The following is a 19,937-nucleotide window of genomic DNA, read 5'->3' as shown; positions in this document are numbered from 1 at the left end:
TATGTACAGTCACAATGCAGGATGCCATCACCGCAGAAAGCGCCCTGGACCTCATCACGTTGTTCGAACCATTTGCACCTGCTGGTGGCCAGGGCACAGACGACGCTCGGCGGCTTGGCAGCCATGTCTCCATCTCTCGCCTCGCCGGTTACGATGACGTTAACTTCCGCGTAACAGATGCACGCTCGCGACGCGCGTATGTCCTGAAGATCCACAACGCTGCCGACTCGGCCGCTAGTGGCGCCGTATTTCATGTGAGCCATAGGGGAGCTGTCGCCATGCATCCAAGCCCATGTCGCCCCTAGATCGACCCTACCGCCCATTGCGGTGCGCAACCAGCAGCGCCAAGCACGGAAATCTAGCATGTGCCGATCCCATCTAGATCGCGCCATGATCTCTCGCCTTTGCGATCAGCACTGAGCGCGCGGCCGCTGACTAGCCCGCGTGCTCTGCGACGGCAGGCCCACAACGCCGTCATGCAGCACATCGCGGCCGCCGGCCTCGTGCGCTCCAACACCCCCATGCCCCTTGCGGACGGCAGCGGGTTCATCGCGACCGTCCAGCTGGGCGGCGGCGGCCCGCGCGCCGTGCGGCTGCTTACCTTCCTGGAGGGTGACATCATTGGGCCCCGGCGGCTGGTGCGTGGGGTGCAGGGCCCAGCCTGTGGTGCCAACCACGCATGACAGGTCAGAGATGGTAGCAACGGCCAGCTGACCTGCGTTCTTTTTTGGGGGGTTTCATCATCTCTGCATTTGATAGAAGCGCACTCCAGCCGAAGGGGTGGCATGCGCCCAAAGCCAGGCTTCCGACCGCATGGCGCAGCCTTGACACGCCGGCCGCCCCCAAAGCCCCGCCCCTACGTCCCCCCTTTGACCTGCCCTGCCCTCGGCACAGGGCCCGGAGCTGCAACGGGCTTTAGGCGCCTTCATCGCCAACCTGGTCACTGCGCTGCAAGGTGCTCCGTGAGCACCGGCTGAGCCCCACGGCTTTAGTGCTGCGCGTCTGAGTCTTGCACTCCGCCGGGCCGCTGTGCATGCAGCCGGGCTGCACTGCATGCGGCCAGGCCGCTGGGCATGCTCTCCTGATGCTATGCATGTATCGAGACGCTCTGCATGCGGCTGGCCAATTGCCTGGACCTTCTCAAGGCAATTGTTACTGGCGAGCTGGCGGTGCCCCGCCAGTGCCCCCAGCGCTCACAGCTGCATGGTCTACGCCTGTCCTCACCCTCGCCCAGGCTTTGACGACCCTGCGCTTCACGACCAAACCCACGACTGGTTCATGGAGTGCGCGGCATCCACCATCACCAGGAAGCTGCCGTTGGTGCAGGGGCTTGACCAGGAGCAGCGGTGAGGGGCCGCTGGCGCCGTCGCGTGCCCATGCAGGCCAGCGCGTGTGCTGCGCCTTGATCGTGCCTCCGCGTCGGTCCCGAGTGCAACCGGTGGGCAGGCGCAAGCGGGGGCGTGCCTGCTGCCACCACTTGCATCACTCAAATCATGGGTCCCCGCGCAGGCGGCTGATCGAGAGCGCCGCGGCGCGCCTGCAGGGGGCAGTTTGCATCTCCGGGGACGACCTGCCGCGGCAGGTAAGAGGGTGGTTGAGGGGCCCACGTGATTGCTGGGCGCTGGCTGACGGCCTGAAAATGCAACTTGGCAGTGCCCAAGCGTGTGCACATGCATGCTGCGCTGACCATGCAAGCATGCGGTGTCTGAGCCACCGGCAAACGCAAGCCCACCGCCCGCGGCCGCGCTCGTCCGCGGTCTGTCTCGCGCGCTTCATTGCAGCGCTGCGCAGCGCTCAACCGCGGCCCCTTGGATTTTCTCCCACACGCTGCCTCCGCTGCCTCTGCCACCAGGTCTGCCATGCGGACGCAAACGAAAACAACCTGCTGATAAGCGCAGACGCCTCCCAGGTTGGCTGCGCTGCGAAGTCAGCAACAAACCCGGAACCCTCAACCCTGGACACCCCTGCACCCACGCCGGCCGACGGCCGTTTTGCAATGACCTGGCAAGTTGAGGGGGGTCGCAGTCACGAAAGCAGCACGCCCCATGCAGGGGTGTAAGTGTGGGTGCCTCTGCGTCGCAAATTGCCGTCCAGTGGGGGCTCCCACCGGCGAGACCCGTCCCCGCGTTTGTGTCACCCAGGTGACGGGGATCTTGGACTGGGGTGACGCGGCCCACTGCTGGCGGGTGGTGGAGCTGGCGGTTGCGGCGGCCTATGCAGCCCTGTTGGAGGCGTCACAGGGGCCAGGAAAAGGGGAAGAGGAGGGCGCTGTCGCGCCCGGCAGCAGCGGCAAGGGGGCCGGTCACGAGATCGGCGCCGGCGAGGGCGGCGGCGGCGAGGGGGCCAGGCACGAGGGCGCCGTCGAAGGGGGCGGCGGCGGCGCCTTCGACGCGCCGTTGCGAGTGGCGGCGAATGTTGTGGTGGGTACCGAGCGCCTGGGCGGGCATGCATTTCGCGCGTCCTTACTAAATCAAGCCCTGGGCATGGGGCTGCCACCGTGGGATGCGGATGGCATACAGGCCTGGCGTATTGTCAAGCTCTGCTTGCCCTTCAGGCACCTGAAAAAAAATTCCATGTCGGCTGTTGCTGCTGCCGCCGCCGCTGCTGCTGCCGCTGCTGCTGCTGCTGCCGCCGCCGCCGCTGCTGCTGCTGCTGCTGCTGCTGCTGCTGCTGTTGCACATCTGTGCACCTGCACACTGCCGCTTCCGCCCCACAAACAGGCTGGCTACCTCGGCGCGGGGGGCCCCTTGACGCCGGCCGAGCAGCGGATGCTGGGCCCACTGATGGGCGCCCGAGTGGCCATCAGCCTCGTCAACGGCGCCATTGCAGCGCGCGCCAATCCCAGCAACAGCGAGTACCTGCTGGCGACGCAGAAGCCGGGGTGGCGGCTGCTGCGGCTGCTGCAGGGCCTGCGGGAGAGCGAGGTGGCGGCCGCGCTGCTGCCGCCAGCGGTGACTGCGGCCCAGCCGTGATAGGCCGATGCCGCCCACGTTTTTGTAATGCAGGGACGTGGTCAAGCCCATTGTTAAGCAAGAGACAGCGACAGTTACAAGGGTAGATAAGGATGCCCAAGACACAGGTGTAAGGTACGCCGTGTCAGTTGTGGGGACCTGCACACAAACCGCTGCTTGAGGGCGTGCGTGAACCCCCCACAGAACGGAACGGATGAAAAGGAGTTCCCAGCGGCCGCCTTGGTGGCAGCAGAGCGTGGCGCCCAGCGATATTCAATGCACAAAGCCTGTATAAAAAGTCTGCAGGGTCCTCTGGTCTTGCTGGGGAGCCGCCACAGGGCGCTGCCAGCAGCAATCGTTTGGCCAAGATCAATGCAGCGCTGCATCAGCAGCGCTTGCGGCATTCGATTTATAATGATGACACAGACGTTGAAAGCATCCTACCGAAGGGTGAGCGCTTGCGACGCCCTGGCCGACATCCTTCAGGGTTTGTCAACATCACCAGTCATGGGAGGGTTGCGACAGGAGAAGCGTTGGATTCCAAGCAGCGTACCGGTATGCTGGATGCGAGGCCTACACGACCCTTGTCAAGTGCCGAGTGCGGAGCAGGCGGGACGCATACCCCCACCTGCACGACCCCTGCAAACATGCAGGGAAGAAGCGGCGTTTTGCGCAAGTGATATGGTGCGCCGGCCCGCCTGACAAGTAAGGGGGGCCAAATGTGCGCTCGGCTCCGAAGGAGGCAAATGCAGTGGGGCGGACGCCAACAAGGCCCTTGTGATTGAACAATAGGGCTGGCTGACTGACGTTCAAAACGTCACCCTGAGGGCTTGCCCACCAGGGTGACAACAGCAGCCGTCACAGCAATGGCATGCAGTAGTGGCCAGGCAGGGATCAAGCAGCGCGTCAAGAGCTTGTTGGCGGGAAGATGGGCATCTTCCCTCTGAACAGCTCAGCGCAAGCTTGCTGGTAGAATCAATGTCAGGTTTTCCAAAACATTGAAATCGCCCCATCAAGCAAGCTTTTCCTGCAAGCAGTACCCACCAATAAAGAATGTGCCGACCACGCAGCTGGGTTGCGTGCATGCGCACTGCGCCAAGCAACATATGCAATTTCCGACTAGCCTGGCAGCCTGTCTAAACCTAGCACTGTAAAAAAACTAATGGAGCCGATATGTAGCCCCTGAATCGGACCAACAAAAAACCAACAGATATCCTGCTTTTGAAATATCATTCGGGAACAGCAGCATCAATTGCGCGCCAGCACTACAATCCTTGGCACGCGAGCAAGGGTGCATCCACTTGCCCCAGCACCCCCCTCAGGCTGCTATCCTGGGCGACGGTGGCCCGCCGCTGCTGATCCGCCTGCAGCCGCTCTCTGCACCCGGCAACCAACCCCCACCGGAGCTGGCCAGTGACGTCAGCGAGCCCAGTGACGTCAGCGACGCCGCGCTCGCGGCGCCGCGCAAGGCAGGACAGGCATTGCCCTCGACGCCGGGTGGCCCCACGTGCCTGCGCAGCCCGAGCACTTTCAGGAACGTCTCCAATGCGCTGCTGACGATGCCTGACGTCATGAGCAGCACCCAGTTGTCCAGCAGGGCCATGCCCGGGAGGAAGGCGGCGCGAGAGGCGCCGTAGACGTGGGTCATGGTGACGTTTGGGTCGTGGTACGCGTCACCCACCACGCCGCCGCCGTACCTGAAAATTTTGCAACCGAGACAGCGAGGGCGCGCGAGTGCGGCACAAGGGGTGAGCAGGTCTGCTCGATGGCTAGGAGCATTGGCACGCACTGGAGGGCAGTGCAGGGCCTGTCAACAGCACCGCACGCGGACACGACGTCTGCTGCAAGCGGAGCCCACGCGCTGCGGGGCCGGGACGCACAAGGCGCTTTTGATTCCAGGCCCCATTACAGCATGATGCAGGACCACGCCCTTGCTGACCTGGCCTTGCTGAAGGCGAGGTTCTTGAACTCGTACAGGGGTGTGCAGTGCTCGTAGAAGTAGCGCACAGACAGTTCCATCCACCAGGGGCCGCAGAAGGGGGTCTTCTGCACGTTGAAAAAGGGGCTGAAGCCGAACGTCAGCACCTCCTTGCCCTCCCTCTTCATGAAGGCCATGATGTCATTGTACATCAGCTTCAGCACGCCTGGAGGGGGAGGGGCCCAGGGGCGGGACGGGGAGGTGCAAGCCTCACTGTGTCAGCAGGCGACCTGCTGGGTACAGGACCAGACTACACCGGCGGTGTAAGGGTGGCGCTCCAAGGCTAAAGGGAGCGAGGTGAGGACCAGGCGCAGACGGAACAGCTGGGACGGAACCTGGCGGCATGGGTTGGTGTAGGAATGCAGCAGCGCGTCCGATACAGGCAGCATGCCCCGTGCACTCCTGCCTGCCCCATGTGTGAATTTGTAGCTCACGCACAGCTTGTCGTGATCGCCAGTTTTTCAAGCCTACGCACCCACCCAAACAACGCCTCCCGCCCCTGCGGGACCGCCCACCTGGGTGGCTGCCACGCAACATGCGGTTGACACTGGTGACGTAGCCGTACACAGCCCCGTCCCGGAACATTGGGTCCACCAGTACAAAGCCGCACACCGTCTTGGGCGCCGCGCCGTTAGCAACAGCGTCGGCGCCGCTGGGCGCCTCTGCCACGAACAGGCGCACCCCCTCCGCCAGCTGCAGGTTGTCATAGTCGATGTGGCGGATGTAGACGCGCATAACTTTGTCGCTCACGCGCTTCTGCTCCAGCCAATCCCCTGGAGGCGGGAGTGGGGGCCGACAACGGAAGAGGAGGCGTTTCAGGTCTATTGCGGCATGTATGCGGCCAGCTGCCGGGGGCGTGAGTCAATTGTGAGACCAGATAATACTAATTCAACACAGAGTCGACTGCCCCAGACAGAAACCTCAGTTGTTCATGGGGATCCCAGCAGCTGGTGGTTGTCGAGCGTAGCAGCCCCTGGTTGAAGGCTGGTTGTGGAACCCACCCAGCCAGAACCCGCGCACCCGTGACAGCCAGCAGCTGCTGCATGATGCCTGTGGTGACGTCAGCGGGCAGCAGCTCCCGCACAACCACGCCTGCTGCCGTTGCGTCCCGCACGCCATTGCGGATGGTGCGCGTGCGCTTGGAGTAGCTGAACTTCTGGACCTGGATGCTGGTTTCGGCGCCGCAATCGTTGATGGTGTAGCCCTGAGTGTCCTTGAGCACCTGGGCAAACCGCGGGCCGATGTGGGAGAAGATCGCTGCTGGGAAGGCCCTGACAAAAGTGGCTGCCATCTCTGCCCAGTGGTCGGGGTGCGCGAGGGGGTTGTTGATACCGACGACGATGGTGCGGTTGTAGGCCTGGCCGATGAAGTAGGCCTGGCTGCCGACCCCAGGGACGAACATGTGGGTGAACTCGGGGTTCCACAGGGTGGAGCTGGAGAGAGCGCCGCTGCCGTAGAGCCGCATGTAGGGGCCGATGACCCGCCAGGCCTCTGAGTTGGCGCCTGCACACAGAACAGGGTTTGAGGTGGTGAGGGGTTCCTGTCATGTGAGAACAGCACCTGGACAGCCGTATGGGGAAGAGTTTGGGAGGCCAAGATTTTCCAAAGCACCCCAGGGGCGCGGAGAGGGTCTGGCTGGACTACCGCCCTGGAAGACACATAGCATCGTGGGCGCACTGTGCCAGCCCATGCCTCTGGCCCCTTTGCACGCAGCATTGTCGCGCCCAGTCACCGTGCTTGGGCTCCACTGGCACATGGACTGCCTCGATCTGACGCGAGGCAACGCCAGCGCATCCCTCCAGATCTTCGCACAGAACCCCTACCGGGACCACGCCCGTGCCCTCCTCCACGCACTGCGCCTGCTGCAGCAGCGGCTGCTGCGGCGGCGACCGCTGCGGCTCCTGGCACTGCTGCGCCGCGCGCTGATCCCCCCGACGGCCGTTGGTGTCCCGGCCGCTGGGCGGCAGGCCTGGGCCGGCGGCTTCTTCCCGCGCCTCAAACGTGGCGGCATTGATTTTGATCACTGCCCTGACGCCACCCTCCAAGGCTGCCGGCTTGCCCGCGGCCTCAGCCACGCCGCGGCCGCCGCCCTGGCCGCCGGTGGCCGGCTGGGGTGGCGGGTGGAAGTTCGCGGGGCGCGGCGCAGCTGGATCAGGCTGTCCTTTGAGACGCCTGACGACGGCGATCAGGAAGGCGGCCCACGACCATATCTGGAGGTTTGTCAGTGCATGTGGGGGGTTTGAGGCCGTGTCAGCGGGTTAGGGACTGCTGATCTCTGTCTGGGGGTGTGCGCTAGCGGGTTGATTGATGCCTGGTGGGACGGAGGGCGCCGGTGAGGCGACCCAGCTTGCACAGGGACGGGGCCACCATGCAAGCAGGTATCAGGGTCTACCGCATTCCAAATTGTGATGGGGCGGCTTACGATGATTGCGGCGACCGCCAGGCCTCCGACGGCTACGCGCATGCCCGCCTGCACCCATGGTGACATAGCCTGTCTGCGCGCGCGTCGGCTGCCACGCCCTGCCGTGGGTGCCATCCGTAACGGTGTGCCCGAACGGATTCAAATGCTCATACACGCCGGCAACCGTCCTGGCTACGCCAAGATCCCACGCAAAATGCGATCTACGGATCACCAACCGACTGGCTGCCTGAAGCCGTCACGTGCGTGGGCTGAATGCAGCGCATTATTATCAACTCAATTCATGTATCGGTGTATTATTGGTGCATTGGCGACTGACGAGTGCCGACACATAGGTGGTTACCGCGAGCAGGTGACGCCAGTGGGCCTGGTGTAGGCTCACGGGGTACCTGCACCCCCATGTTTGCAGTTGAGACTTTGAAAGGGTGAGCCTTGGTTTCAATACATTCGTGAGCGCAGTGCGAGGTGCCAGGCAGCAACGAGCATGCCTCCCTGAGCTCGCGAGCTGAGTAGTGCGGCTGCGAGTGTGCATGCTGGCGGCTCGCGCCTTCACGCCGGCTCGTCATCAACCGCCGCGTCCCATCATGAGCCGTTCGTCCCAAATACCTCAGGCTTAATCCCAAATCTTCGAGAGGGTACGTTCAAATGCCTGTCAGCAAGTCAGCCGGCTTGGCTGCATGCGCAAACACACAGAATTTTACCCCATCCCTCGTTGTGCGCGACTCTGTACTCTGTGTGCACCCCCTGAGCGGCGTTTGCCGGCGCGCGAGTCTGACTGGGAAGTTACAGTGTGAGAGGGCTTGTTTGGTGCGACCTCAGGGTTTTGAGTAGCGGACATGTTGTGAGAGCAAATGTGGTTGTCAACGGCACAAGGTCCAAGGGGTGCATGGGCCAGGCATGGCTTGACACTTGATGTGTTTGCCGATTCGTTCGCGGCTGGGGGACCGCCCTGGCGGTGAGGTGCGTTAGAAATGCTACGCATGCACATGATGCACTTGCTGTGGGTGTTGCGGAGCCACCCTCCGCCCTGATGGCTGAACCCACTGCAAACACAGCGCCTGGCGACCCCGCGCCGGCCCCAAGAAACAAATGGTGGGTTTGCACATTGCACCCCAAAGCACACGCAGCGCGTAGTGTCAGGCGCCAGCATGTGGCCGAGTGCCAACGGCCTTTGTGGAAAAAGAGGGGCGGTGAGGGAGCGCTGGGTGCTGCTGCACCCGAGGGATCCCCGGGCGGATGGAGTGCCACCACGAGGTTGCAGCGGTCTGACAGGCAGCTGCGCCAAAGGCAGGAGGGGCGCTGCCCTTTGCCGGAGACGGCGTTGCTGGTGGCTGCACCATCAGCAAGGCAGCGACAGCAGCAGCAAGAGCAGCAGCGGCAGCACCAGCAGCGAAAGGGTGGCAAAAGAGGGGAGGCGCGTAACGTGTAGTGGGAAATGTGCACATCCGCACGCCTGCGGGGGTGATGGGCGGCGGCACAGCACCGCGCCAATCGTAAGTTCCAGCTCACCCTCACCCTCAGCCGGCGCTGGGGCTTGGTTGCAATGCCTACCCCGCCGCGCGCGCCAGCCGCGGTGAACCGAGCGGGGACAAGCTTCCCAGATCCCAGGGTGCACACAGCCCCACAGGCGACAAGCGCTGCGAGACCGTTTGACCAAATTGACGGTGCGAAAAAACAAGAGAATGCGCGGGAACCCCCAAGGCACCACAATGAGGAGCGAGTAAACAGGCTGTGCAAACGTGGCCACACAGACTGCGGCGCAGACATCCAGTCCCTCTTGTGGACCTGCTATTAAGCCACCATCTGCCGACTCCTACTCAGGGCAGCGGGCAGAGGCCGCCTCTTGGGGGACAAACACACAATTCAGAATGCGGCGGCCGAATGGTTGCCCCACCGGTGCGGGCATCGTCCAACAAATATGGAAAGGAAGCGCCGTGAACAGGGCTCCCCATTTATTGCCGCCATATGTATCAATTGTGAAATCCCAGGGCACACCGGTGCGGAGCGCCGCCCACTTTCGACGCTGATCGCCCCTGAAGGTGTGCGGTCTGCCTCGGCCCGGCCACTGCTGCAGCGGCTTTGTAATAAGGGCCTCTGCAGCTGGGCTGGGCTGCCAGCGTGAGCGACCCTGAAACGTGGGTCAGCCGGGCCACCGCGCGGCGCACAGAGCCGAGGCTCACGGCACGGCGGCGGCACCCCTTGCGAGCGCCAAGCGTCCGGCCCGGCCGCTCTGCTCACCCCATGCCACCGCGGGCCGCAATCTGGTGCTGTCACAGCCGCCGCCACCGCCGCCATGCCTCAAGACCTGTCGGCATGCGCTGCGCGGCGACCCGTTTCTCATTCCTGGCCTTAGGCAGCGCGTTCCGCGCCGCCCAGCGACGCGACCGAAGCGGCGCTCCCCGGCCGCGACGGCGCCTCGGAAGGCGCGCGCGAGGACGGCGCCACCGACGACGCTTTCGATGCCCCGCTGCTGCTGCTGCCGCCGCTGCTGCTGCTGCCGTCGCTGGCGGGTGTGTCGCCGTCTGCGCCGGGCGCCGCGCCCTTGGGCTTGGCGCTCCAGCGGGCGAGCTTGAAGAAGGCGTCCACGGCGTTGCCTGTGAAGCCTGTGGTCATCATGAGGATATAATTGTCCAGCAGGGCCATGTCGGGGACGGCCTTCGCCCAAGTGGCGCCGTAGACGTGACTCATGGTGACGTTGGGGTCGTGGTACGCGTCACCCACCACGCCGCCGCCGTACCTGACAGGGTTGGGGCCGGGTGCGTTGTGGTGGGGCGGGGCGCGTTGCGGTGGGGCGGCGCACCGCAAGTCGCTGGGGTTCAGGCGCGCAGCGACACCGCCACCGCGGGCGCTGCTGCAGCTGTGGGTCATGGACAGCTGCGTATGGGGTGCCCAGGTGCATCTGCAACATTTACAGACCGCACCGCCGTGCTCCACCTCCACTGATCCGCGGCTGGGCAGCTCAGGCCTGGACTGCAGCCTGGCCACAGCGCCTTCTGCAGCAGCCCAGGCCCAGGCTGGCCCCGCGAAACCCCAAAGCTCTGCTTGCCGGGCGCCCAGGCCTGGCCCACATGCGCTCCCGATCGCCGCGCCCTCGTCCCCGGCCCTTGTGTGCTGTCAGCACCCTGGGGCGCGCGTCCCTGCCCCCGCGCACCTGGCCTTGCTGAATGCGAGGTTCTTGAACCCGTAGAGGCTGTTGGCAAAGTGGAAGCAGAACCTCATGGACAGCTCCGCCCACCAGGCGCCGCAGAAGGGGGTCTTCTGCACGTTGAAAAAGGGGCTGAAGCCAAACGTCAGCACCTCCTTGCCCTCCCTCTTCATGACGGACATAATGTCATCGTACATCAGCTTCAGCACGCCTGGCGTTTGGGAGGGGGCGTGTCGGTGCGAAGGTGCAGGCATCAGCATGCGCTGCAATCTGTAAGGTTGTGTGGTGCACTGATTGGCTGCAATCTGCACCTTTGTTGGCAGGCCTTGGCTGTTTGCTCCCCAAAACGATGCTTGGAGGGGCTCTGCGTACACATGTCACCCCTGTCGAAAGCACGATATTGGCTGGATCCCAGTGGAAGTCAGTCCCGCCCCGCCCCAGCAACGCGTCCCCGGTTGCCGAGCCGCCCACCTGGGTGGCTGCCCCGCAGCATGCGGTTGACGCTGGTGACGTAGCCGTACACAGCCCCGTCGCGGAACATCGGGTCCACCAGCACGAAACCGCACACCGTCTTGGGCGCCGCGCAGTTAGCAACAGCGTCGGCACCGCTGGGCGCCTCTGCCACGAACAGGCGCACCCCCTCCGCCAGCTGCAGGTTGTCGTAGTCGATGTGGCGGATGTAGACGCGCATGCCCTCCTCCTTGACGGTCTTGAGCTCCAGCCAGTCGCCTGCGGGGCCGGCGGGGGCGGGGGTTTCTTCATAGTGTCGCAGAGGCGGCGCAAGTTTTGTGCAATGCCAGAGCAGATGCCTGGCAAAACTCGTAAATCGCCAGCGTCCTGCTGATCAGGTACAGCAGCACCCCTAGACCCATATTCGATACCCAGGCGTTTGGTTGGCAGGCGGGCCCCAGACTTGTTGCTGTTGCCTGTCCTGAAGCCGGCGCCCACCCCACAGCCAGCAAAGCGCCCCAAGACACACACTTCCTCTGGTCCTCAGCCAACTAGCCAAAACCCCTGTCGTCCTTCCCGCCACGGGGAAGGCCCCGCAGCCCCCGATCACCCACGCACCCGTCACCGCCTTCAGCTGCTGACACGTCTCAGGGGTGAGGTCCGCCGCCCGCAGCTCCCGCACCGACACGCCCGCTGCCCTCGCGTCCCGCGCGCCGTTGCGGATGGTGCGCGTGCGCTTCGAGTAGTTGAATTTTTGGACCTGGATGTTTGTCTCTGCCCCGGCGTCGTTGATGGTGTAACCCTGGGTGTCCTTGAGCACCTGGGCGAACCGCGGGCCGACGTGCGTGTAGGTCGCCCCAGGGAACACGCGGCTGAAAGTGGCCGCCATCTCTGCCCAGTGGTCGGGGTGCGCCAGGGGGTCGTTGATGCCGACGACGATGGTGCGGTTGTAGGCCTGGCCGATAAAGTAGGCCTGGCTGCCGACCCCAGGGACAAACATGTGGGTGAACTCGGGGTTCCACAGGGTGGAGCTGGAGAGGGCGCCGCTGCCATAGAGCCGCATGTAGGGGCCGATGACCCGCCAGGCCTCAGAGTCCGCGCCTGCGTTCGTCGGGAGGGTGGGCGGCTGCACTTGTGAAGGCAGCCAGAAGTACGGGCGCCCCCCACCCCGAAACGGTTTGCTGGACAATGACTGGCTGCGCCTCGCTTGACTGGAGCGTCAGGCGAGCGGCTTTGCGGCCGGGCTGCCCAGCAGGCGGAGGCCACCGTGACGCTGCAGCCCGCAAGTCGGCCTTGCAGCGCCGAACGCTACAAGTGAGCCGCGACGCGCCGCCCTGCACTCCCCTGCACGCTCTCAACGCAGTCCCGCCACGCGGCTGACTGGCATTGCAGCGTCACCCAAGCGCAACTGTCACCCTCCTTGGGTGCCGCCTCGCCATCCCCCAACCCCAACGCACCCTGCGCACGCCGTCCCCGGACACTAGAAACCCCTGCGCCCGCAACTGAGGGCTGTCAGGCTGCTGCGCTCACCCTGGGCAGCGTCAACTTTGATGTGCTCGACCTCAATCAGCCTTGGCGCCCCAGGGCTGGGCGGCGCCAGCTCGCCCTTGGCCTTGGCGAGCGGCGACGCCGCGATGTCGATGTAAATGGACGCGGCCGCGCGCGGCTGGGAGTCGTCGCTGTCAGAAGCGCCGTCAGAGGATTCAGAGGCGTCGTCCTCCTTGGTGGGCGCGGTGTCGCAGGCGGGCCGCGGGTCGAGCCGGAAGGCCGCGCGGCGGGGGACGCCTGGCTCAGGGAGGCCGAGCAGGGCGCGGGTGCCCTTGATGGCAAATGCGACCCCAGACAGCAGCTGCAGGGGCAATTGGGATGGTGATGAAAGTTTGGGGGCGTCAGGGAGGGAGGGGACTGGGACGAGGCGCGCAAGGCCAGGCAGCGCGAGAATGCGCCACTTGGCGTCACCCAATGCGCGGCACGGCATCACTCGGTGCCACCTGCAGCGCGGCGTGGCCTAGCCACGAGCCGAAGCCAGCCAGCAACGCACCTCGATGTTGACCAGGATGCTCAGGCCTGCTGCGAATCGCAAACCCCATTGAACGACCTCGGGCAGCTGTGTGTCCCGGGATTGGATGCTTAGTGCGCGGCCCTTGGGGCCCTCTGCAGGACCTCCCGTCATCGCAACCACAATTGATGTACTATCAAGAAACTTTGGGACTCTCAGAGCGGCTGAGAGGGCCGAAGGCAATGAATGCACCACTGCCAAGCAGGTGCACCTTGTGTGGAGGCCGGGCGAGCACCAAGGACTCAAACGCTGTCGAGTATGTGCAAAATAAACTACGTTGAGTATTCTGTTGGCCTTCGCCTGGAGTTCTTGCGTTGTCACCAGTGTACACACTGGGCGTCGTTGCAAGGTAGTGCTCCGTGTCTGGTGTGGTGTGAGTGACAGCTGGACACATGTATAAACATTTTAGTAGTTTTTCTGATTTCTCAAGCACCCAAAGGCCAGCGGTGGTCCCCAAGCACTAGCGGCCGTTGCCCATGAACTTGGTCGATTTCTACGAACCCCGGTGAGGCTGCGCGTAACTGCCGGCGTCCAAGCGCTCGGAATCCATCAAAATTATATTTGACACGGCAACACCGCGTCGCCTGTCATAGCGGGCAGCTACCCCGTCCTGGCCAGTGGAACTCCGGTCGTCCGGTGTGCTGGGTCATCTCACATGCTGTACTTCACCCGCGGGCTGCAGATGGCCTGTTTTCACCTGATGGGCCTCAAATTGTGCCCAGAGCGTGTTACTGTACAGTCTTGGATCTTGGGGTGCATCGAGGGCATGCTTGCATCCTAAAAGCGCTGCCAGATGCTCTGCTGATGGGCAGCGCTGAGGCCACACCAGCCCCACAGCGCGGCTTGCGCCCCTCACGTCAGCGCATCCACCTGCTCGCACTACAAGTCAAAATATTACACCGCAGCCTGCCATAGATGCAGCAGCAGTGGTTCCTTGCCGCCGGGGGCTAAGCTTCCTGGCCAGCATACTGGCTGGGCGCGAGTGCGCCTTCACAGCCCACGGCACCACAGCCCGGGTGACACTTGAACCGCAGCCCCCACCCCGCCCGTCCACGCGCCGGCGGCCGACGGCGCTCCATGCCGCGACGGTCGAAGCCACAGCGACAAGCGCGCCGTCGGCCGACCCCAGGGCGCGCCCACGCCGGCACAGGGAGAGCCGTCACGCCTCCACCAGCGTCGCGGCCATGCATCACTACAGGCTCAGCTGCTTGGGAGCTTCCCAAGTAAACACGCCATTATTTGGGCGGCCAAAGTGGCCGTAGGCGGCCGTGTCCTGGTAGCGCTTGCTGCCGCTCTCCACTCGCTGGAGATCCAGATCACGGATGATGAACCCCGGCCGGAAGTTGAAGCCTGAGGGGCGGCGAGACAGGCGGAGCGAACGCGGCGCGCAGGGGCGCAAGTGCAGGAGGGGGAGAGCGCATTGCCGCGGGCGCCGGCGATGGCGCGCCTGCTGCGTCAAGCCGCTGCATCACAATCGTCCTGGCGGCTCCAGGCCGACTTCGCAGCCGGGGCTCCGGCCCCTCGACCACCCACCCACAACGGCGCCACGCGTGCGTGTCACGGCTCGCGCTCATCGTCCCCGTCATCTCCCACCTCGCATGACGGCCGCCGCGATCTGCTCGTCCGAGGCCGCCCCCGTGCCGTACGTGTCCACATGCACCGACAGCGGCTCCGCGACGCCGATGGAGTAGGCCAGCTGCAGCAGGCAGCGGCGTGCGAGGCCGGAGGCGACGACGCTCTTGGCCGCCTGCCGCGCGGCGTAGGCTGCGCTGCGGTCGACCTGCGGCGCGGATGGGGGGAACAGGGCGCTGGCCGCGGGCTGCGGGCCGCGGCGAGGCGTTTTCGGGTTGCTGGATGCGGGCTTTGCGCGCGCTGCTTGTCGCGGCCTGCACGCGGGGACGCAACGCGCCGCGGGCAGGTTGCATCCAAGAATTACGCGGCGGACGAGGGTCCGAGCCACATGGAGTTGGCAGGTCTGCGATGGCGGCGGCAGCATGAGGGGCTGGCCGGCCGGAAGGCGGGGGCGCACCTTGGTGGGGTCCTTGCCACTGAACGCGCCACCGCCGTGGGCGCCCCAGCCGCCGTAGGTGTCAACGATGACTGCAGCCAGCGCGCGTGGAAGGGAGGGTGTTCCGGATCATGATTGATATCTGAACAACGTCCCTTGATCGCTCGCCTCTGGGGAGGGTGACGCAATGAGGTGTCGGGCCGGCGCGCGCTGCGAGCCCGCCTGCGGTGCGCAGAGCGGCTGAGGGCACGTCGCGCCCAGACCGCTCCCGCCCTCCAGCGCGCCGCGGCGTCAGTGCCCGCGACCCGCCGGCAGAAACCGCCCCGCCGTCCCCGCAACCCGGGCCGCCGCGCGGCGAGGGCGCCCGCAGCCCGCGCGGCCACGTTTGACGACGGACAACTGCTCGTCCCCGGCCCGGCGCGCCCGCCTGCGCCCCAGGCGCGCGGCCCCGCCCCCCACGACCCACTCTTGCGCCCCGTCAGCCCGGCGTCCGCCGCGGGGCCGCCGACCGTGAAGCTGCCGCTCGGGTTCAGCAGGAAACGCGTCTCGCCGTGGCGGCCGTTGCCGTGCACCAGGTGCTTCGGAACCACGGGATCGACCACATGCCGCATGAGCTCATCCCTCAGGTGATCTTGTGCCACGCCCGGCGCGTGGTGCGCAGAGATGAGGAGGGTGTGCAGGTGGATGGGCACGACGGCGCCACCCTCGCGCTGGTACTCCACGGTGACCTGGGTGATGACGTCATCGGGGTGAGGTGGGGTGGGTTTGGGCTTGAGGAAAGGGGGTTGGGCGGCAGAGCCGGGCAGGCGGGGGGTTGCTGGGGCCCATCAGCGGCGCGAGTCTGTGGCTCGCAGCGCCTTTGGGCCAGCGGGTGGTTGCAGCGGCCGCCGGGAGGCGCTTTTTGCAAACCCGCGGCGTGGGTGTGCAGGCGACATGGTCCCACGGCAGTCGGCCCGCCAGGCAGTGGTGCACAGGATCATGGCTCTGGGCAGGTCGGCTGCGCTAGCGGTGGCCCGCCCCATGCCCTATCGACAGGAGGGGGCTTTGCGACACATCAACCAGGGGGTGGATTTTGCGAATCTGTCCTGGCCAGGAAAGATTCGACCTGCCTCCCCCCCCCCCCCGGCCAAACGAGTGCGTGCCGCTCGCCTGTGTTTTGCCGTCTGGTCGCAGCCAGGGACACGTGCCGTCTTTCCGCACCTCTGCCAGCCGCTGAGCCTGGGGGGCGCGGCGCGCGCTGCCGGTCAATCCGGCTGGACCCGCGAGCGGCAGTCGAGGAGCCACTGGCAACCGACAAGCGTGGCGCAGCCCGCAGCCCGCCGACACTCAGGCTTGAACCACATGCACACGGGCGCTGGGCACCTTGCCACGGCTCAGACGCCTGGCCTCAATAGAAGGCTCTGCAGCCCAGCATTGCATCGCAAACTTGCGGCCGGAGCATGGCGTGTGCGCGTGTGAAAACACACGGACGCGCACCAGCCTGGACGCGAGGCAGTGTGTGAGGGGCATGAGCTCTGGCGTCTCATCGGTGGCGTAGCCAAACATGATGCCCTGGTCCCCCGCCCCCAGCTCCTCCAGCCGCCGCGACCCCATGCCATGCACGCTCTGCGCAGGTAGGGGAGCGGGGGCGGACGCGGTCATCGCGGCCCGTTTCGGCGCGCCGCGCCGGGCGCTGTTTGCGCCGGGCTGCGAGAGGCGGCCCGCTTGCTGAGCCCTGCAGACCCTGGAGAGCCTGTGGGTCGCCGCGCGGCAGCGCCCCGCGGTGCCCGCGGCAGCGCCGTGCGGTGCCCGCGCCGGCGCGGGAGCGTGCCGGCCTGCTCACCTGCGCAATTTCAGGGCTCTGCTGGTCTATTAGCACCTGCAAGGCGGTTTTAGAAAACGCTGAGTGAGCAGCTTCACGAGGCAGCCTGGTCGCCCCCAGGTGTATGCACGGCGGCGTGCTGAAACCGAGGCAGTGGCGCCGGGCACGCCCGCCGTGGCACGACAAGCAGCCGCAGGTGGCGGCCTTGCAGCTGCACAGAGCGGGACGCCTCGAGATGACGGCTGGTTGTGGCCGGGCCGACGCACCCCCTGCCCCCCCCCCACCTTGACCTCTGCAGTTTCGGCGTTGAACCCCAAGGCGTCACTGGTGTAACCCGCATCCCGCACCGCCTGCCGCGCGACCGCCTCGTAGTCAACCTTGGCGTGAGTGGTCACCTGAGGCGGTGTCGGGGGCGCCACACGGGGGGACGCGCGGCAGGGTTTGCCGTGAGCCAGCCATAAGCTCTACCGCGCGTGCTGCTGAGAGTAGGCGGCTGCGCGCCGACGGCGTCGGCAGCCGCGCGCTGGCGGCGTCGGCAGCCGCGCTCCGGGCACCTGCGAACGCCCATGAGCTGCATGCTCAGGCTGCCGCGTCCACAGAAGCTGTGCCATGGGGTGCAGGTCGGCCTCTGGACACCAAGCCCATTTGTTGGCCAGCCTGGTCTGCTGCTTTCCCCTGAGCCGCTCATCCCCCACTTCCCCGCCTTGCCTGCGCACCTCTCCGAACACCATCAGGAAGTTGTCCTTGACTGCCGCCTCGCACGCCACCTGGCAGCAGTGACGAGGCATCGCGGCAGGCTCTGCGGCGCCCGGCCCCGGAAATTGCACAGCGACGGGCCCGGCCGCCAACAAGTGGCTGCGCCCGCGATGCCCCGCAGCGACCCAGAGCTGGCGGGTAAGCTTGAACGCGCGCGACGTACGCACACACTTTGTTGGAAAGGCACGCGCCCGGCGAGCGAGCGTGCGGGGCGCAGCGCGTGCGCACCTTGCTGGCGGGGTCCTGCATGAGGCAGGCGTCCAGCACCGCATCGCTCACGGCGTCGCAGAGCTTGTCAGGGTGGCCCTCGCTGACGCTCTCGGAGGAAAACAGGAAGCGGCCTGGCGGGGTTCGCGCATGCGCGGGGGTGGGGCTGGGCTGCGCCGGCTTGCCGATTGAGCGCGAGTGTTTGAGGTGTGCAATGTGGTGCTGTATGTTTCACCTTGCTTGTGGATTTGATGCTGTGGTGAAGACAAAAGGGGCGGTTGGGTTTTGATGCTCGTGGCCGCTTGTGGGGTACAGGGTGACACAGCAGCGCCTTCCCTGCCGCTCCCCGCCTGTTGTCGCTCACCCGGCGCCCCGGACTGCTCCATGGCTGCCGCGCTGGAGGAGGGCCGCCTGCATGCGTCGGGGGCGTTGGGTCGCATCGTTGATGCGGCGACGCTCACTCGCACCCTGCCCTGTCCACCTCACCTAGTTGCAATGCCCTGGCGGGGCCGCAGTTGCGCTCCCGCTCGTAATGCTGCTTGATGTCTGCCCCCGAGACATTCGACTATATAGCTGCCGCCGACGCGCGATCCAAGGCTCCTGCACAGCCTGGATGCATGTCGGAGTGAAAGCATGAAGGTGCGATTCAGGGGACGGGTGAAGGTATGATCTGCAGCTCATCGTTATGCTTACAGCAATCACTACCCTTTCAATGCTGGCGCACACGACCATGTATTCCCCGTGCACGAAACTGCACGGGTGACACCACGAGTGACACTGGTCAAGTGTTCGAACATCGTTTTGGGCGGTCCTACCTAACCGATGAAGCCTGTCAAGCCCCAATATATATGTAATAGTAGAGCGGAACACCGTTCGAGGTCAGGGTCGCGGTCTGCAGCTCTGTCCATACATAATGCGCGTCTCTGGCGGGTCCGCTGCCCGGCGAGTATTGGCATGGCGACGCACAACTATACGGCAGGCGCACGCGCATGCACAGCCAGCTGTGGCTTCCGACGCAGCGGTCGTGCAGCATGAACTCCCTGCACCAGACACAGCAGACGGCAACACTGCGGGCGGCATCGCACACCATCGCGAGCGGATCTTGGCTGACGGCAGCTTGCAGATAGCAAGTAGCGCCTACGCGCGGCAGCAAGTGCAGCGGGAGAAGGGGCGGGATGCACCGGAGCCATTTCTAGAGCAGCAACAGCAGCAGCAGCAGGAGCACCCGCAGCAGCGGCAGAGACCGCCAGGGCTGGCAGCGGCGGCGCCGATCGCGGCGCCCCTGCCGCAGGAGCGCCTGGAGGAGCTGGTGGATCTCATAGTCAACAGCAGGTGAGGAGCGGCAGTCGATCCTGCCCCTCTCCTTCACACACCCACGACCATGCCCTTCAAGGAGCAGGCCGCAGCGAGGTCGCCTGGTGTGTGGGGCAAGAGGCACGACAGCGGCGCCTCCGCCACGGCACGATTTGAATAGCTGCTGCTCTTACGGCTGGTCCTTTGCGGCGCAGGCGCGTGCTGGCAATCACTGGGGCGGGTGTTTCAACGGAGAGCAACATCCCGGATTACAGGGGCCCAACGGGCGCATACACGACGGGTGCGGCCGCGGCCCCTGCGGCGTTCCGGGCCTGCGGCGGCGCGTCGCGCGCGCGCGGCGCCCAGCCCTCCGCGTCTCCCGGCTGCCACGCAGCGGGCGTCTGCGCCTCTTCGCTGTGTGTCCAGCAGCGCGCCTCCAGAATCACAGTGCAGCCCCGCTTCGCCCGCCTCGAAACCGATTGCCCTCCCCCGCTCTGCCACGCCCCGCTCCCCTGCACCCGCCAGGCTTCACGCCCATGACTCACGCCCAGTTCATGAAGTCTCCGGAGAACAGGGCCCGCTACTTTCACCGGAGCTTCTGCGGTTGGGGGGAGTTTGCGCACGCGCGGCCAAACGCGGGTGAGACGGCGGGAAAGCGAGGGTTTGCGGGGCTCGCGGCGGCGGCCCGTGGGTTTGAGCACTGCTGCTCCTTCTTTCCACGCGTCGATCCTGCGTGCCGTCTGTCCAGCCGGTCCCCCCACCCTGCGTCCGGCCCTCTGGCCCGAAAACCGCGCCCAGCTGGCAAATTGCTCGTGGGCCCCGCCGCTCGCCGCGAGTCGACCCAGCGTCCCGCCCCGCCCCGCCCCGCCC

At 65.7% G+C, this 19,937-nt stretch overlaps 5 protein-coding genes across 5 annotated transcripts in view; 2 read left to right on the top strand and 3 right to left on the bottom strand.

Annotated features, from left to right (window-relative positions):
• Positions 1–14: 14 nt before the first annotated feature.
• On the top strand, positions 15–2,972 carry MNEG_1285 (hypothetical protein; the record flags this gene model as incomplete). Its single annotated transcript, XM_014050236.1, has 8 exons — positions 15–254; positions 462–638; positions 895–955; positions 1,235–1,346; positions 1,510–1,582; positions 1,853–1,909; positions 2,142–2,420; positions 2,721–2,972. 8 exons carry the CDS (start codon positions 15–17, stop codon positions 2,970–2,972), a joined length of 1,251 nt encoding a protein of 416 aa, XP_013905690.1.
• Positions 2,973–4,269: 1,297 nt separating this feature from the next.
• MNEG_1284 (hypothetical protein) lies at positions 4,270–7,417 on the bottom strand (the record flags this gene model as incomplete). The annotated part of the gene is made up of 6 exons (XM_014050235.1): positions 4,270–4,648; positions 4,891–5,095; positions 5,445–5,702; positions 5,950–6,432; positions 6,662–7,037; positions 7,352–7,417. The coding sequence occupies 6 exons, from the start codon at positions 7,415–7,417 to the stop codon at positions 4,270–4,272; spliced, it is 1,767 nt and encodes a 588-aa protein (XP_013905689.1).
• A 2,280-nt stretch (positions 7,418–9,697) lies between these two features.
• On the bottom strand, positions 9,698–13,116 carry MNEG_1283 (hypothetical protein; the record flags this gene model as incomplete). Its single annotated transcript, XM_014050234.1, has 6 exons — positions 9,698–10,085; positions 10,500–10,704; positions 10,965–11,222; positions 11,562–12,044; positions 12,474–12,792; positions 12,985–13,116. The coding sequence occupies 6 exons, from the start codon at positions 13,114–13,116 to the stop codon at positions 9,698–9,700; spliced, it is 1,785 nt and encodes a 594-aa protein (XP_013905688.1).
• Positions 13,117–14,194: 1,078 nt separating this feature from the next.
• On the bottom strand, positions 14,195–18,160 carry MNEG_1282 (S-adenosylmethionine synthetase; the record flags this gene model as incomplete). Its single annotated transcript, XM_014050233.1, has 11 exons — positions 14,195–14,352; positions 14,596–14,782; positions 15,032–15,102; positions 15,477–15,738; positions 16,211–16,228; positions 16,487–16,615; positions 16,833–16,868; positions 17,096–17,206; positions 17,528–17,578; positions 17,796–17,908; positions 18,139–18,160. 11 exons carry the CDS (start codon positions 18,158–18,160, stop codon positions 14,195–14,197), a joined length of 1,158 nt encoding a protein of 385 aa, XP_013905687.1.
• Positions 18,161–19,155: 995 nt separating this feature from the next.
• Positions 19,156–19,937, top strand: part of MNEG_1281 (histone deacetylase) — a gene marked incomplete at both ends in the record, with an annotated part of 2,685 nt that continues 1,903 nt past the window's right edge. Inside the window, 2 exons of the mRNA XM_014050232.1 lie at positions 19,156–19,192; positions 19,593–19,706. Coding sequence (XP_013905686.1) covers positions 19,156–19,192; positions 19,593–19,706 — 151 coding nt within the window. The remainder of the gene's footprint in view (positions 19,193–19,592; positions 19,707–19,937) is intronic.

The sequence above is a fragment of the Monoraphidium neglectum genome (genome assembly GCF_000611645.1).
Source record: "Monoraphidium neglectum strain SAG 48.87 unplaced genomic scaffold scaffold00125, whole genome shotgun sequence".
Lineage (NCBI taxonomy): Eukaryota > Viridiplantae > Chlorophyta > Chlorophyceae > Sphaeropleales > Selenastraceae > Monoraphidium > Monoraphidium neglectum.
The sequence above is the reverse complement of the archived record's forward strand: the minus strand, read 5'-3'. Positions and strand labels throughout refer to the sequence as shown.